Consider the following 13857-nt stretch of genomic DNA (forward strand, 5'->3'; position numbering starts at 1 on the left):
GCGGCCGCGGGCAGGTGGCTGCGGCGCCCATGGGCCGCTCGCTCCTTCCCGCCTTGCTCGCCGCTGTTGCCGGCCTCGCCGCTCGCAGGTGGGTGAGGGCAGCGCGGCTTCCCGCGGTGCGGAGGCCTCCGCGACTCGTGGCGCTGCCGGCGCTCCCTCTGCCGCGCGCACGGCCCGTAACGGCCGTGGGCGCCGCCCCGGCCGTTGGTGGCGGCCGTTAGTCGCTCGTGGCCTGCGGCAGGAAGGGCGACGTGCGCTGGCGATGGTGGCGACAGGCGTGACCGGCTCGGGGAGCGCCGCATGGCCGGCGGCGGGGAGGGAGGCTTCGCTTGCTCCTGGTCGGGGGCCCGGAAGGCTCACCTGGATGCTCGCCTCGTACTTACGTGTTTTGTTTTTACTTTATTTATTTTATTTATATACGGTGCAGGGAGTTTCTTGTTCTGAATTAAAATAGACGTTAGCTTTTTGAAGTTTATCGAAGGCACGTACGTGTAAGGGTAACTATACTTGGCACTCCTGTCGGCTTAACGTGGCTTTGAAAGAGAGACTTTGTGTTCCTAGGTTTGTTTTGCTGCTGTCTTTTCTGTGGCTTTTCCAGCCTTTCCCCAAGAACCGCTTAGTGCCGGTTGATCTCTTGAGATAACGCACATAGTGCCTGGAGTTATCCCTGAGCGTGGTGGCTGCTTCTCCTCCTCAGTAGGTTGGGGACAGCAGGAGGGCAGCTGCACTAGCCCAACTGTTCGCTGCGTTACTGAGAGGTTGCCTATGTACGTAACCCACGTGCATTGAATTGTAATTGGTCTTTTTATGTGGCTCGTGGCAGATCTTAAGTTTCATGTCCCTTTCTCTATAAAACTTCTGGAGATTTCTATGGATGCCTTATCCCAGTTGTGAACGCGTTATTAGACTGGTTTTGTCATAGAACAAATAGAAAAAAACCACACATTTTAAATATGCAAATGTTTGATGCATTTATGCTGATATTTCACACTAAGTTACATTTTTTTTCCTGTAACTTGTTTTACTATATTTAATTTCCACAGGATCATGAATGGGTTAGGCTTTGCATTAATATAAATTATATTTAAAACAATACAGATATCAATCAGAAGTGTGTAGTGGGCTATATCTTACATCATATGTTCAGAACTAATTTGTTATTTCAGGTTGACATATCCAAGATGTTCCATAAGTTTTTCCCTCTACTGTGTTTCCATTATAAACCTTAGATACTGTAATTACCTTCCATAAATATTTCTTCAGCTGGGCCTTGTGTTCCTTGCTCCTGTGCATGGTGTTCTCCTTATTTGTCAGTATGAGAAACCTCGTTTGCTTTATGACTCGCGTATTGCTGGCTTTCAAAGGCAGTAACTGTGCTTTTAAAGCCCACGGGATGCTGATACAAGGCCGTGCCTTGTTTTGTATGGCAGTAATGTCTCATTGCTTGTATCACCGTGCCACTAACAGTCCTTTTCCATGCAACATGATACGGCTTGTTTTTATGTAAATTTTAAGTGGAGGCGAGCCCTCATCAGCAGTTTCTACGGGGCAAAGATTAGGTTACAGGAGGAAATATGTGACGTTATTGCTGGCACTTGCTCTCAGGCTCTTTAATCATTGAAAGAAGGAGTTGCATGAGTTGCTTTATCTTCACAGGAAGGGGAACAGGTGCAATCAGCTTGATGTGGTGATGAAGCAGGCATTTCTGTGGTTGAGGTGAGGGGAATTAATTTGTTTATAAATAGACATGAGAGTGTATAGGCGGTCTTTCTCCTTTGTTTTCATAAAAACAGTATGAATTTTACTTTTAATGTGCTTCTAATTAAGAGTACTTTCTGTAGCGTGAAGTATGCGTGCAGATATGCAGAATCTGATTCGTCCCTTGGAAAAAAATGTATCCCTGTTGGCTTCAGTAGAGCTGCTTCTGAATTACTGACTGGAAACATGAGTGCCCTGGAGGAAAGGGGCCTTGCTCATGTGCAGCCTGTAGTAGTAGGATGCCTCTTTGCAGTCCCTCTCTTCAGGACCCCATCAGCTGTGGGTTAAATGTGCCTCGGCTGCCAGACACAGTGCTTGTTGTCTTGATCAAAGAGGAGAAAAGGGTGAGCACCATAACAGCAGAGACTAGACACTGAGCTGTAACCAAAGGACGTTAAAAAGCATCAAATTATGGAGATGTCTCAGGCAGGTGTTTATTGCAGTAGCAAAGCTGCTTTTCAGATTCAGCAGGACAGCCCAGCATCACACAGAATCGCAGAATGGTTGAGGTTGGAAGGGACCTCTAGAGATCATCTAGTACAACGCCCCTGCTCCAGCCGGGACACGTAGAGCATGTAGGACAGGGTCTTGTATAGCTGGAGAGCATCAGTTCTCATGAATTGAACATGTTTGTTCTGTATTGAACCAAAGTATTAAAGAGCATTTTTTTAAAACGGAGATTTTTGTTGGAAGACAGCAGAACAAAGTTCATACATTCTGGGGTTTAACATGCTTGTGTAGAAAAACTTCTTCAGCTCCCAGCTCTGCATACTCTGAAATAAAGTTAACAATCACAGGAGAGAGGAAATTAAATCATAAACCACTAAAATGTAATGTGCCCAAGGTATTAAGTCTAAAGTGCTCTCTTCCTGAGAGATTTAAGGTTCTGTATTATTGAAGAGAAAATATGCAAGGAGTCAAGGAGGGAGACCATTTAGTTATGCATTTTGTTGTAGCAAAATATCCATTTGGAGATGAAATTGTCCCTTGAGGAAGATGGCTTCATTTCATTCCCTGACAGTTCTGTGGATTGCTACTCACGTCAGTGCAGCAGAACTCCCTCAGAATTATTATTATTATTTTTTCTCTTTCCTTCAGCTCTGGATTTGACAAGATTGGGTCCTCTCAGTTTACATTTTTTGAATCAGCCAATACTTGCACAACTCCTTCTCATGCTCCCTAGTGCCTCCCCAGTGCTCTACTGGAGCCTCTTCCCCACTCCATCACCCCATAGGGGGAGGGTGTCCTATTCTGGTGTACTCTAGTTAACCAGAATTTGCAGTGTAAAGAATCCTGCGTTTAGTTTGATGAATTGTAACCTCGGAAGTTAGCCCTTGGATCAAGAAGGAATTGTATTTCTTGGCATCTGGGAAAAACTGGACAGCAGTTTTGGAGCATATATAAATGCACCAGATGTTTTCTGCTGAAGAAACTAGCAGTGCAGGTTTTTATGAAGCTGAGATTTAAATAATTGTTGCTTTGATTTGAAGAGTAATCTTCTGTTGTGCTCAAACCTCTTGCAAGGTGCCCATACTCTGTATAGCCTCAGCTGAGACCAGTGTAATTCCCCATGGCAGTCATTGCTTAACCTGTCGTGCTTGGAGGCATTTGACTATCAGGAATACATCTTGGGAGCCTTTAAAGAGCACATGGTGCATCTGCCTTTGTAGAGCATATTGAAAATGCAGCCTGCAGGCCAGTTTTGCAGTGTGTGCTTGAGGTGGCTTAAATTCTGTCAATTTTTGAAATGATTTAAGAGAAAATTTAAACTGAGATATATGAATCAAAACAGGTGCAAGAGAGTTGAATTTTTTTCAGCTGTTTGTTGGCATTGACTCTTAGTGACCTTGAAAAAGTCTATTAAAGAGCATTAGGGTATGCAGGTTTTGAGCATATGTGTTGCTATTTAGAAAGAATGAGGTAAAACTAATTTATTTAGTTTTTCTTCTGTTTGGTTTTGTTTTTCTTGACATTCTCAAGGTAGGTGCACTTTCCCCAAGCTTAATGGGGATGTGTGAAGGATAATTTCTGGGTAAGACAGAAGGGACCTTTAAAAGACTCCTCCAAGGAATGCAGCTTCGCTTTGGTCAAGTATATTTTCCGTTATGGCTGCACTTAGGGGTTTAGATGATGTATATTTAGATGTACATCATCTAAACAGGTATAGATATGCATCTAAATACACATGTAGATATAAATCTAAAAATTGTAGATATACGATTTTAGATGAATTAATCTGTGATGAATTAGTCTGAATTAAAAAAGGAAACTCTAGGGAGTGCATGCAGTTACAAAAAGTATTTTGGCTCTGCACTGCTAAGCTACAACCTCCATAAAGAGTTTATGAAATCCTGTTGATAACAGTATCTATTCATTCCTCTTTTTTTAATCAGCAAAGGAATTTTTTGAAAGTCAGTTTGTTTTGAATTATATTGTTCAATAAAAACTCACTTCACTTTGTTTTCTGATGTGCAATTCATGACATCCCGGGCAAGGATAAAAGTTGCGATATTACCCTATGTATCTGAAAGTGAAAAGTAAGATGGAAAGATTACCAAGTTTCTCTGTCTTCATTTCATTCTTCTTTTATCACATCAGCTTTAGCCTAAACTTTTCTATTAGAGAAAAATAGATAACAAAAGAGCAGCTTCCTTTTCAAAAAACTCGTTGTCTAATACAATGCTATCGGCTTCCTTTATTTTAGAATTATGTGTTTTATTTGATGCTACACATGACTAGATTTCTTTTCTTAAAATATTCTAAAACTGAAGAAGGAAGCTATAAGTACCTTATAGCAGGGAGCTTAAAGGAAGCAGATACACAGATAAAAGGTCAGTACGTGCTATCAAAAATAGTTCTTAAATCCTGAAATCTTAAAATTGTGTCATTCTTTCCTTAATGCCGAAATCAGTATTGCTAAGCTCTTTGCAAGGTATTAAGGATTTTGTGAAGCTTTAAAAATCTCTAATTCTGCTGGCCCCGTGAAACTGAAGCTGCCTCACCACTGCAGTGTGAGCCTATGTTAGCAAAACACAGACTTCCTAAAAATACACCAAGTGACTCTGTACAACCTCTGAGTAGGTGGTTGTAGAGAGTGATGAAGGGAGGCAGGTTCGGTGTTTGTAGCCATCAGTGCCTAGGTGCAGCATATGCCTGGAGTCTTTGGCTTCAGTGTGACTTTGCAGGGAAATTTATATAGTGCAATGCTGTGCTATATATGTGCGAGTTGATGCTCTTTGTTGTCTTATTTCTGTTCTTCTGTGAGTAAAACAAATGTGGTTCCTGAAGGAGTCCTCCCCAGTGCTGAAGGAGAGCAGAGCAGCCTCGGGGCAGCTTCCCAGTACAAGGTTTTCTTCAGAGGGAAAGAGGGAAAGGGCAGAGACACAGGTGCTTGGACAAAGCAGCAGTTTAGGAATGACAGGCATGCTGTCTGTCCACCACTACAGTCAACTGCCAGCTCCTGAAGCTATGGACTTTCTGAGCTGTTCCTCAATATGAAGACATGAAGAGATTTAATGTCATTGCTTAGTGGTAGTAATCAGAGCAGAGGAAGAGAGTGCCAAGGAAATAGAGAAAGCTGCAGCTAGTTGGAGGTCTCTGTGCAGTTTCTCTCACAGAAACTTTGGGTTCTGTTTCTCTCTCTCTCTTGCCTGGCTGTGTTGAAGCTGTTGACAAAGCAGCAAGCTCAGACACTCTCTGATATTTGGAAGTGACCACTCGTGCTGGCTTGGTGAGCACTAGCTTAAGAGTCGTCTGGTTCTTTTCAGACCTGCCGATGACGAAGTGTTTCACAGAAGGAAGACAAGAAGAGCTAATGCCCCCTAAAACCTTTTATTTAACATTTCTCTTTTGGGAGTGCAGAGTTTTATGAGACAGTAAGCATGTCTTTTATAAAGCTAAGCTAGTATCTAAACTATGCAGGAGGAGTGTGGTGTTCAGAAAAACCGTAGGTGGCAGCATCATAATAAAATATGACATTATGGGGTTTCTTTAACCAAACTGAGATCAGTTCTCAGTTGCTTCACCAGTGTGTCATGAAGAAGTATACAAAAGAGTGGGAATAAAAAGGAGCAGAAGGGAAAATTGTTGATCATTGATAAAATAAGCAATTAACATAAGGCAATAATCTCTTAAATCTGTCTGTCCTCAGAGTTGCGAGCCTGAACGAACACGCAGACGTACAGAGATAGTGGTGTGTGTGTCTTGCCTGTGTGTCTGGGCCAGCTGTGGAAGCTGGGTTTTGCTAGCTTGCTGTGTAATCCAAGCATGAAAAAGCAAATGGTGTGCTCGTCATCAGTATTCTTCCGGGATTTTTAGAGGAGCTTTTGAAGAAAGACAGGTTAGAGTATTTGAGTGAGTTAGTGTTTTGAATTTTCATAGTGCTAGTGGTTTGGGGATACTGCATCTGAACTGACTATAGTTGCCTGACCCCCTTTCTTTTTCTTTTTCTTTTTTTTTTTTTTCAAAAAGCATTGCTTAACACTTTCTGAAAAGTAAGCCTATTTCAGCTATCTTAAATTTGACTTCCAAAAATGAATGAATCTCATTTATTTTTGGGGAAAAAATAGACCTTTGTGAATACCCCGTTTACCCTGTCTGTTTGTGCCCCCAAACAATTTCAGTTGAAATTGTTTATGTGAGCTTAAAGACAAATCTGGTTTGGAGGCTTTCTTGCTCCTCACAAACCTACTTAAGAGGAAGATATTGTCCAGTTTGCTGATCTCGTTTATTCACGTCATGTATGCACTTATCTCAAAAGTTTTGTGATTCAAAATAATGGGAGCCAATACATACAATTATTTTTATCTTATAGCCTTGTTTTTTCACATCTTTTTTTTTCTGAGAGAGAAGGAAGTTGGAAGAATGCTGCACCCAGTAAAGTCAGCTTAAGCACTTACTGCTAAATGTATTGATAATGACTGTTTTGTAATCCAAGAGGTGTGATTCTTAGCTTTTTTAAAGAAAAAGAGGTAATCACTGTATACTGTTTCTTTTAAATGGCTTAGATTGCAGAAGTCTGGTTAACATGCACCAGTAGGGGAACACTGGAAAGAAGCTGTGTCACTGTGAAAATTAATCTGGTCTTTATTTTTTTTTGTGACCTGGGTTCCCTTTTGATTGCTTGCTGAAAAGCCCTTCCACGGATGATCATCGTAGCTTGCATTAGGCTGATTAGCTGCTGTCTGTCTTCTAACTAACTGCCTCATGATGTCCGGCAGCGCTGCAGCTGGCTTCAGCAGCTTCCAAGGAAGTCCAGCTTATTTGCTCATGGATAGGCCTGAGCAAGGTCTCCAAGTGGAAATATGCTGGCACTGTTACTTATTTACTTGGGAGAAGAGGGAGACAGAGGAAAACGCTGTTTTTTAGTAGTGTTTTCTTTCTGCCTTTCTTTCATAAAGGAGCAAAATGGATGTGAGGCAGTTTACTTGGGTGCCTAGGAATAACAGAAGCATCTGTCTTTAACAGAGGTGCTTGATGTTTTCAGGAATATAATTCCACTCATCTGCAATGAGATTTAAGCACCTTAACTTCTGAAAATGCACTACATTATATATGTCAGCTATTCGTGTACATTGCAAAGGGTGTTGGCTCCCACCTCCATCCTTAAGCATTTACTGTCTCTGAAAAATTGGTTCTGTAGAACTACATCTAAATAGTCAAAGGTGTTTAACTGAGTGCAGGAAGTTCCAGGCCTGCGTCACAGCTGTGCTGGGCCCCCTTTTACCTGTTTAGATGCCTTGGCTTTCAAGGGAGGGAAATTTCAGCCTGCGAGCCCAAAGCGGGCTGCAGGGCAACCTGGACACGTCCCAGACCTGGATGGTTCGGGCATCTGGACACTGAAGATTTAACCATGCTACTAAGTGGTGCCAGGGTGCCTTCCTGAACGGAATTCCAGATTCAAAGTGGAACTGGATCATCCGTGCTTTTAAATTACTGGAACAGTGCTGAACGAGGCCCTGGAGTTAGCCAGGGTGATGAGTGTTTTCAGCAAGCGATTTGGGTGCGATTTTGGTAGTGGAGACCAGGAGAGTTTAATAGAATGGTGACAAGCCTCAGTGCCATGGGGCTGTCCTGAGAACATTGGATTTACTAGAACAGATGTCGCCCGAGGCACAGAGGCTACCAGATACGGGATAGATTATGTCAATCACAGCAACCAAAGTGATTTTGTTGTCACCCTGACACATGTCAGTAGGTGAGGGCTTCTTATGGGGGGGGAGGGGAAACTGCTGATTATTATTATTTATTTGTATTTTTTCAGTACTGTAGGAGTGATCTGTGTTTGATCGCACAGTAGAACGATCATTTCTGGTCGGTGGGGCAGGAGAGCTCATCTGTGCGCTGCTGTGAGAGGCCGTGCGAGCAAGTGAGGAGCTTCCCACAGTCACAGATAACGCTTCTGAGGTAAAAGCCAGGCCAGCGGGCAGCAGGGAGCTGATAAAGGCAGGAATTCCCCGCCGCAAATGAGTCTTGACGCAGTTAATGCTTATCACAGTGTTATTTTTTTTCCCTGTCAGATTACAGCCCTTTCCCGCAAGTTGTAGCACAACGTTGTTCTGACTGCTGCTGCAAGCAGAAGGTGTTTGGGGTATAATGGGGCTCTGCGCACTGGTCATATGAATCTGATAAATTCTTATGACAGGAATTGTGGCTTTGGGGGTCGTTATGGAAGCCAGATTGTGCCTTGCTTGCTGTTAAGGCATAATGGAAGCGCCCATTGATTTCTCTGCAGCCAGGTCCCTCAAGGGATTTATTCATTCAGGGATTAAAATTGTTCCACGGTTGTCTGATTTGTTTAAAGCTCATGTTTTACTCCTAACTGGAGACAGTGACCTCAGAAATAACTGTAACCTTCCATTATCCTTAATGTGGAAGAAAAAGGTATACAAAAATGAATATTCTACCTATTGGAGGCTTTTATATCCCTGCTTTTATATCTCACCACTTCTGCTTGTCTTGAGTCACAAACGAGTTGAAATATCTGCCTGGTGAGTTAGTTTGGAGTGGAAGGAAGCCAAGAATTATTTTAACAAATGTTGTAGCTTGACACTACGACACTACATGGAGGCTTAGCTTGCCAAGCTGGAAAAGTGAATAAGCAGTTTTTGTGAAGCTTGTCTAGGGTGTGGGTCATCTTAAATGTCAGTCCCAATCAGTGTTACGCATTTGTAGTGGAGCTTATATTGTGGATGAATTGACATTCTCGCCTTTTAAATTTCATATTTCTCGGATACAACTGAATAAGCCTGAGAAACTTGTGGCACATCCTGCAGCCAACTGAGAAGCCGAAGGGACTGCAGAAAATCCAATCTCTTCTCAGCTGGGCAGAGCCTCACATGTAGCTGCTTCCCTTGGATCAGTGCGTGAAGGCCATGCTGGGTGCTGCAATGGGCCCGCAAGAGCTCTGATGGAGGAGCCCCCTGGCTCCTGCCATAAGTAAGGGAACAACAGGGACCCTTCTCACATGGCTCCTGCCAGCGTATAATTAAAGAAACCAAGGCAAGTGACATTATCATCTTGCCTTTAATAAAATCACTGGCTGAATGCAGAAGCCTGAACGGAAGTTAATCAAGAAATAGCAACACTCTGTGTTGCATAAATCAATGTTGGTTTTATATAAAAAGTCAAAGTTGTCAATAGTTTATGTAGAACTGACAAATTCGAGACTTTAAAACCAACATAAATAGAAAACCATACTTTTTCTCGGTTTATATGTCCTTGGAGAAATAAAAAGTATTCAAATCTCTTATCTCGAAGACACCGTAGAATTTAAAAACTTATTCCAGATTAGCAAAACATTTTGCTCTGCTACGTGATCATCAGAACATATATTACTTAGTAACAAGACCATGCCTAATCTACTTTAGAGAAAAATAATTAAAAGAAATATAAGTAAAACATCATTACATTAGAAACAAAACAGTACATTTAGAAAAGCAGAAAGCTTTTCTGATCCATTTTTGATGTTCAGAAAGGTCTTTGGGGTGTGTTTAGGACTTATCAACTCCATTTTGTTTCCTGCCCCTTTCCTTTTTGCCAGAGCTGTTTCTGGCCTCTCGCAGAGTTCAGGGAGAACCTGCACCAGGAATGAGCTGTGGAAGTGGATCGTATGTACAGCGCTGTCAGAATCGCAAACAGAGGGACCTGGAATATGTGGCAGGGGGGAGAGAATAAGAGGCGATTGCTAAAAAGAACCGTATTCGTAGTGATTTTTCACAACGGTGCTTCAGAGGTCCCACAGAGCAGCAGTGCAGATGAGGGATGTTTCCTTGGTTCCCTTCGGCTTCCTGCCCGGTCGTTCGGCACAGCAAGTAGCTGCGTGCGGAGCTGCCGCAGCGCCGCTCTTGCTGGCCTGGAGTGGTGAGGGAAAGCGGCTGCGGGGCACTTCAGCTTCATTGCGGGGAGGGCAGGCCACCAGCCACCAGCACTGGGGGGGCAGCGGGCACACGTGGGACGAGGCAGGTAGTGCTGCTCCCCAGTCGTCCTGCTGTGTTTGCACTTACTTGCTGCTGCTTCCCCTGGACCTTGGCCTTCTGCAGGTTAGGACTTTGATGAGCAATTAGAAGACAGTAAAGATTGCAGAAGTCTGCCTAGATTGGATGCAATTGCATTATCATAAAGGTATCCAGCATATATTCATATGCACCTTGTACTTTTATATCCTGTCTACCGGTAGCTGCACAGCAGGTCAGTGCTTTTTATATTTGATTTTTTTCCAGCACTGTGCATATGTTTATTGGTAATATGACTGGGTAGGTTTGCCTCAGCCTAGCTGGAACAAGTGACAGTAGCAGTGAACATGCAAAGACATGGACCACAGGGCAAGCTCGACAAGCCTTCTGGGGACTGAATATGTTGATGAGCCCGTGTCACTTCTTTTCCTCATTTTTGATGTTATCCATGGTGAGCACAGTCCCAAGCTGTATAATGTTAGAGCTATTTAGCCTTAATGAAAAGGGTGAAAGAATAAAAGTCCTTTGTTCTCCATCTAGCATTCCATTCCCCAAGAGATCCTCTTGTGTTTATCCATGGATAGGTAGACTGGTGGTACAGTCATCCCATCCTTTACTCATTGTGCTCTCTAACACCTGTGCAAATGTAGCTTCAAATGCAGATCCAGCCTGCATTGTATCTGACTAGATCCGGTGTTCTTTTGCATATTTCTGCAGCACATTTTTAGCTGGTTGTTGTTTTCCCTTCTCAAAACAGATGTAGCATTTCAGAATTTGTCACTGAATTTTCATCCTTACATTCACAGTGACAGCAACCAGAAATCTGAGCATTGCTTCTTTTTGAGCCCCTAACATGAAGCACATGAAAGTGGTTTGGGAATTTCGTGATGCATTTCTTGGCTCTGTTCCTTTGAACGCTGGATGTAGGAAGCATCAGGTAGCATTGAGACCCAGGGAAGGTGGGTCAGGACACAGTGGTGAGGGGATTTGCATTGCAGAAGAACTTACACCTCTTGCTCATCTGTTGCACTCTGGTCTAACTGTGCTTCATTTAGCAAACCCTGACTAACCAGGGAATCTTCCTTTTGGCCTCAGTTGGTGTTGAATCAGGGTCAAAGAGCTGACACAAGTTTATTAGTTTCATCGTAAATGTGGTTGGAAGCCCTAGGTAAACTAGGGCCAGCTCTGTAGGGTCAGCATTTGTCTAAATGTTACAAGATTTTGATTCTCACACCTCTTCCTCAGCGATGCGATGCAGAGCTTAGAGCTGGCAGGCTCTTTGGATAGCCTGAGCTGCCAAAAATACAGGAGAAACAGAAAAAGGCAAGTGTGTATGCAAGCTTAAGCAGACAAAAAAGTTTCAAATTGAGAGTTCTTGATTTTTTTTTATTCACTTAGGTGATTTGGATGAACAGTTTGCCTTTTGTGGCATACAAATATGAAGCAAAATGGATATTTGTTCTAGAAGTGAGTGTGCGTGTGTGTGTGTGTTTGTTTTTTTTTTCCTTAGAAGTACCTTTAAGAGAAGGCAACAATAATAATGAGAGGGTTCTCAAGTATATTGGTGAAGAATGTTGCTGTGACTATGGACTGCCCAGAGCTGTGCAGTATCTTCTCGGTATGGATAGCGCTAAACTTTACTCTTCTTGTTATTTAATTGTGTTCGTGTAGCCTTCAGAGGACTTGGCAAGACAAGGTGCTGTTGTGCTTGGAACTGTGCAGATATTCACTTGGGACACCAGGTCTGCTCTGAACATATCTGCATAAATCAGCAACACGGAGAAAGTGTGCACATGCAGGCAGCTTGGAAATACCTGGCTGGTGGGCACTGAGGTGGGGTAATAGCAAGACTGTTTGGCACCTTTCCCGTCATCATCCTCTTCCTCATGTCCTTTCCAGCCACAGTTTTACAGGCTTCTGTCTTGGCTGCCAGGGCTCCGGACTGATGAGCCTTCATTTGCCATCCCCGCTCCCCAGGAAGGGGGACCCTTGTGTCCGTTTGGGCCAAGACGTGTTGTCTGTACGTCATTGCTGAGAAGAGAAAAACAGTTCTCAAAGCCTCTGAAAAGCAATTTGAAAGACCTACGGTCCCCCCACCCTTATTTATTTATTTTTAATAGCGCATTTGTATTTCTTGGAAGTGTTTATGCAATTCTGTACACTATAACACCTTTTCTTTGCGCAAGGCCTCACAATGCCGGTTGCTGGGGCTGCAAATCCCGCTTTGTGGCAATAAATGCTCCGGAGTCCGTTCATTGTTGAGACAATGATGTGGAGTTCACCTCTAGCCATCTTTCATTCTGCCTTTATGCTTCGTTCCCTCTCACAGCTTTACTCCTGCTCTTTGTGAAATGGCTTGTGGAGACCTATAAAAAATAAAATTCCCCTTAGTAAAGTCTGTACCCAGACCTGCCCGTCTGCCTGTCATACTGTTTTGGATGCCGAGTTGACAGCAAAAATGAATCGATACTGTGAGATTGAAAAGGAAGTTTATCATTTAGCTGTTTGGACCAGCAGATGGCAAATGTAGAGGAAAGAAATCAATCTGAGAGGCAATGCAGGGAATATACACTAAATAAAGCCACCTGCCAAACATATGAGGGGAAAGAAGGAGACAAAACCAAGTTCTGCCTTAAATATCTGCTCACAGCTGGGTTGAAGGTGCTGGGAATTTGTGTCAAAGGAGGGCAGGATCTGACCCTGTAGGAGGTTCTTTGACAGTATTGATAAAATAGAAATGAGTTATTAAATTAAGAGAAGACAAAAGAAGCAGTGTTTTGTCATTGGGAGGTCTCAGTGATGCTCCATGTGGAATAGCGTAGCAGCATTGCTTACCCTGCTCTGATACTGAGAAAACCATATCTAAGAATCTGTTTTGTAGAAAAAGGACCAAGAAGAGCAGGGCATAAACAGGGAAGGATGGTCTACCATATTCTAAGTTACAGAAGGCATTGGTAAATCTGTTGTCACGCTAACACCATCACAATTTGTTGCTTTGCTCTGCTGATTTTATTCCTGGGAAAATGTGTGTGGTTTGGCATTAGGCTTCTGCATAAAGTTTCTAAAGAGAAAGACGATTCCTTGAAAAGGGAAGTGGTATCTTATGTAAGTGCTTAGCCTTTCCCTTGGGAACTTGCTTTCAGAGAGTGGGATTTCAGAGCCCAGAAGTCCAGCAGACACGGGCAGAAGTAAGAGTCAATTGTTTGTTATTAGAGAATTGTTATTATTAAAGAACTAGAGAATGCACATAACTGCTGGCCTATCCTTTACATGATGGGGAAAAAAAAAGTAAATTCTGGGTCTTATTCTAAACTCATACACAAGTTTTAATTTTCATTTGGTGGTAGAATGCTGGAACACCTCAAAAACTCAGGTTCTCTAGTAACAGAGTTTTATTGGCAAACTGTGTCATCTCCTTATTCCCCTACAGAGCAATAGTGCATTGTTTTACAATGAATTTTGATCTCGTCTTGATGTCCAGGCCTGTGGCATTAAGTAGGACAGAGACTACTCAGAGTTCAGTTGCAATAAAACAAGATTCAGTACTGTAACCTTAGTCTTCAGTGCTCTTGTTGCGAATAAGGTTCATGTAGAGAACATCATAGTTATATTTCATGTTTTAACTAATAACAGTTTCAGACACTTG

General features: G+C 42.8%; 1 protein-coding gene across 1 annotated transcript in view; it reads left to right on the top strand.

Annotated features, from left to right (window-relative positions):
• The window catches only part of CRACDL (CRACD like), a 54301-nt gene continuing 40444 nt past the window's right edge, over positions 1 to 13857 (top strand). Inside the window, exon 1 of the mRNA XM_088522213.1 lies at positions 1 to 88. Within this exon, the coding sequence (XP_088378339.1) occupies positions 30 to 88 (59 nt within the window). The 5' untranslated portion in view covers positions 1 to 29. The remainder of the gene's footprint in view (positions 89 to 13857) is intronic.

Source organism: Tinamus guttatus, unplaced genomic scaffold (genome assembly GCF_059628265.1).
Source record: "Tinamus guttatus ecotype Peru unplaced genomic scaffold, ASM5962826v1 Tinamus_guttatus_pri_ptg000002l, whole genome shotgun sequence".
Lineage (NCBI taxonomy): Eukaryota > Metazoa > Chordata > Aves > Tinamiformes > Tinamidae > Tinamus > Tinamus guttatus.